This window comes from Tetrao urogallus (assembly GCF_951394365.1).
Source record: "Tetrao urogallus genome assembly, chromosome: 7".
NCBI lineage: Eukaryota > Metazoa > Chordata > Aves > Galliformes > Phasianidae > Tetrao > Tetrao urogallus.
In genome coordinates this window covers 22453483-22456111 of record NC_136820.1, presented here as the reverse complement: position 1 = coordinate 22456111, position 2629 = coordinate 22453483, and the positions used below count along the sequence as shown (strand labels likewise).

The window sequence follows — 2629 nt, the reverse complement described above, 5'->3', positions numbered from 1 at the left end:
CAGCTCCCAGCCGGAGTTCTCAGAGAGACCAAACCTGAAGGTTGTTAAAATTTCAATCATATTTCTTTATTGCAGAAAAATAATATACAATGATATTTACAAAACAATCATAAAAATAGGAATGCATTTAGACACCGGATCTATTTGCATTTTAACATGGGTCATCAATAAATAAATAAAATGTTTATTTTTTTTTTCTCAGAGGAAAAATAATAATAATTAAAAAAAAAAATTAGGAACCGGGTATATAACAGCTCGAGCCCAGCTTATTCCCCCCTAAAAAAAAAAAACAAGTTTTCATCTCTACAGGGATACTTTGGTTGGGTGCTTGCTTTCATTCAAGAATGAAGTAAAGTCCACAATAACGTACTTCCTCTCCTCAGTGGCTCATAGGCACGACCTCTTGGGAATGCATGCATTAAAAAAAAAAAAAAAAAAAAAAAAAAAAAAAAAAAGACAAAACGACAGCAACAATACAAAAAAAAAAAAAAACCAAAAAAAAAAACCAAAAAAACCCAACAACAACAAAAACAAAACAAAACAAAAAAAAACCAACAACAAAAAAACCACCTAAAAACAGGCAAATTAAAAAAAAGAAAAGATAGATTCCAACATTCTTCGTCAAAATTAAAAAAAAAAATAAAAATTGGAACGCTTCAGACTTCTATCAGAATGCAGAGATGTGTGGATTGTACCGACGCCCACCGGATAGGCACTGTCCAAGCCCTCGGCTCTTTCACTTTCCTTAAGTGCTCCCCACGCCCTGCTTTCACTTTGGATGCTGCTCTTTTAACTTCCAAGAAATTCTTGGCACATTTTTTTTTTTTTTTAAGACAAGAACAACAACAACAGAACACGGTATCCAACTTCAGAGTCTCTAGATTGTCCATTTTCTCCTTCTGTGGGAACAATGTAATCTGCAAAAACCCAAAGAGGGCGGAAAACTCGTTACTGACGATGAAAGGTAATGCGCAGAGCCCTCTACACCTCTCTGTCTCCGCAAACACAAGCACGGTGAGAGCCTAAAGGATGCGAGACGCGTGCCCGTGCTGTGCCCGCGGTGCGGCGGCTCCGGGACTCCCCACGGCTGCTGAGGCAGCGAGGAACGCTCCATGGGCCTCGCGTGGGTCCTCGCCCGAACACTCGCGGCCGGGAGCCACCCGCAGCCCCGCAGCGCAGCGCTCAGGCCGCATCCGCCCCGCGTCCCCGCCCGCAGCCCTCCCACCCCCGCGGCAGCGCCCCGCCGCGCGTGGGACCTCCACATGAGGTGGCAGCCCCGCGTAGCGGCCCCGTTCTCCCCGCTGCAGGCCGGGCGCCTCGGGACTCGCAGGCCCCCTCCTCCTTCTCCCCCCCCCGGCACGCGTGGCCGACTCACGACGCGGCCCCCTCGCCTCTCCCCGCCGTTCTGGGGGTCCCCGCCTTACCTAGGGCTCCTGCCGGGGGGATGCGTGGGGGAGGAAGCCGCCTGCTAGTGGGATGCGGACATGGACCAGGCGCCCTCCATTCTCCACACCGAGAAGGCGTAGCTGAGCCGCTCGTGGGCCACATAGCTGCAGCTTGCCATCTTGGAGTCCAGCTCGTCGCTCTGTAAGACCTGGTAGAGGAAGTCGATGTACCTGGCCGCCAGTTTGAGGGTCTGGATCTTGCTCAGCTTGTCCGAGGGCAGCGTGGGGATGATCTTCCGCAGCGCGGCGAAAGCTTCGTTCAGGGACTGCGTGCGCTGCCTCTCCCGCACGTTGGCCATGACCCGCTGGGTCTGCAGCTCCTCGTAGGACTGCGGGCTGCCGCCGCCGCTGCTGCTGCCGCCGCCGCCGCCGCCTCCCGCGCCCGCCCCGCACTTCTTGCCCCGCTTGCCTTGCGCCGGGCTGCAGGGCTCGTCCGCGGCCCCGACGGCGCCCCCGGCGCTGCGCCGGCTGGAGCGGCGCTTGCGGCCCCCCCTCTTGGCGCTGGGCAGCTGCTGGCGGTCCGGCTCCTCTTCGCTGTTGCTCAAGCTGTCGTCGGCGGGGGAGACTGGCGAGTTTGACTCGTCCTGCTGCATCATCTCTGGGGGGAGACGCGAGAAGCGGGCCGGGAGGGGGGGGAGGGCAGGGAGAAGAGGGGGGCACCTAACCCGCCAGCTCCCCCTTGAGCGGCTGCTTCGCTGGCCTGCGAGGAGAAGGAGGAGGAGGGAGGGAGGGAGGGAGGACCTCACTTTGGGGGGAGGGGGGATGGCATCGGGATCCAAGAGGAGGAAAAAAAACGCCGAGCAAAAAAAAAAAAATTAAAAAAAATCCCTCCCGATCCCTCCTTGGAGCCCCTTCGAGGTGTCTGGGATTGGGAGAAAGTTGAAGACTTGGAGGTTCTTATAGCTCCTGCTGGCGGAAGGTTTGGGGGCAGCAGTGTCATTGGCCTGACGTGGAGAGGAGGGACTTTTGCTGAGTTTTATAGGAAAGTTTCCGCTTCCCCCCCTCCACGCCCTCCCCCGATTATTTTTTTCAAGCCATTCACAAGTGATTCGGCCTTCCCCCCCCCCCCCCCCCCCCCACGGCACACGCACACCCCTATCCCAGCCCCTTTCTCCTCTCCCCTCTCCGCTCTTTCTCTCTCAGACTCCCTCGGCTCGCTCACGGTTGTGGGGTGCTGCTGGGGG

The 2629-nt window shown here is 55.3% G+C and overlaps 1 protein-coding gene across 1 annotated transcript; it reads right to left on the bottom strand.

Moving 5' to 3' along the window:
- Positions 1-1468: 1468 nt before the first annotated feature.
- On the bottom strand, positions 1469-2041 carry TWIST1 (twist family bHLH transcription factor 1; the record flags this gene model as incomplete). Its single annotated transcript, XM_079538616.1, has 1 exon — positions 1469-2041. The coding sequence occupies one exon, from the start codon at positions 2039-2041 to the stop codon at positions 1469-1471; it is 573 nt and encodes a 190-aa protein (XP_079394742.1).
- Between the last annotated feature and the right edge of the window lie 588 nt (positions 2042-2629).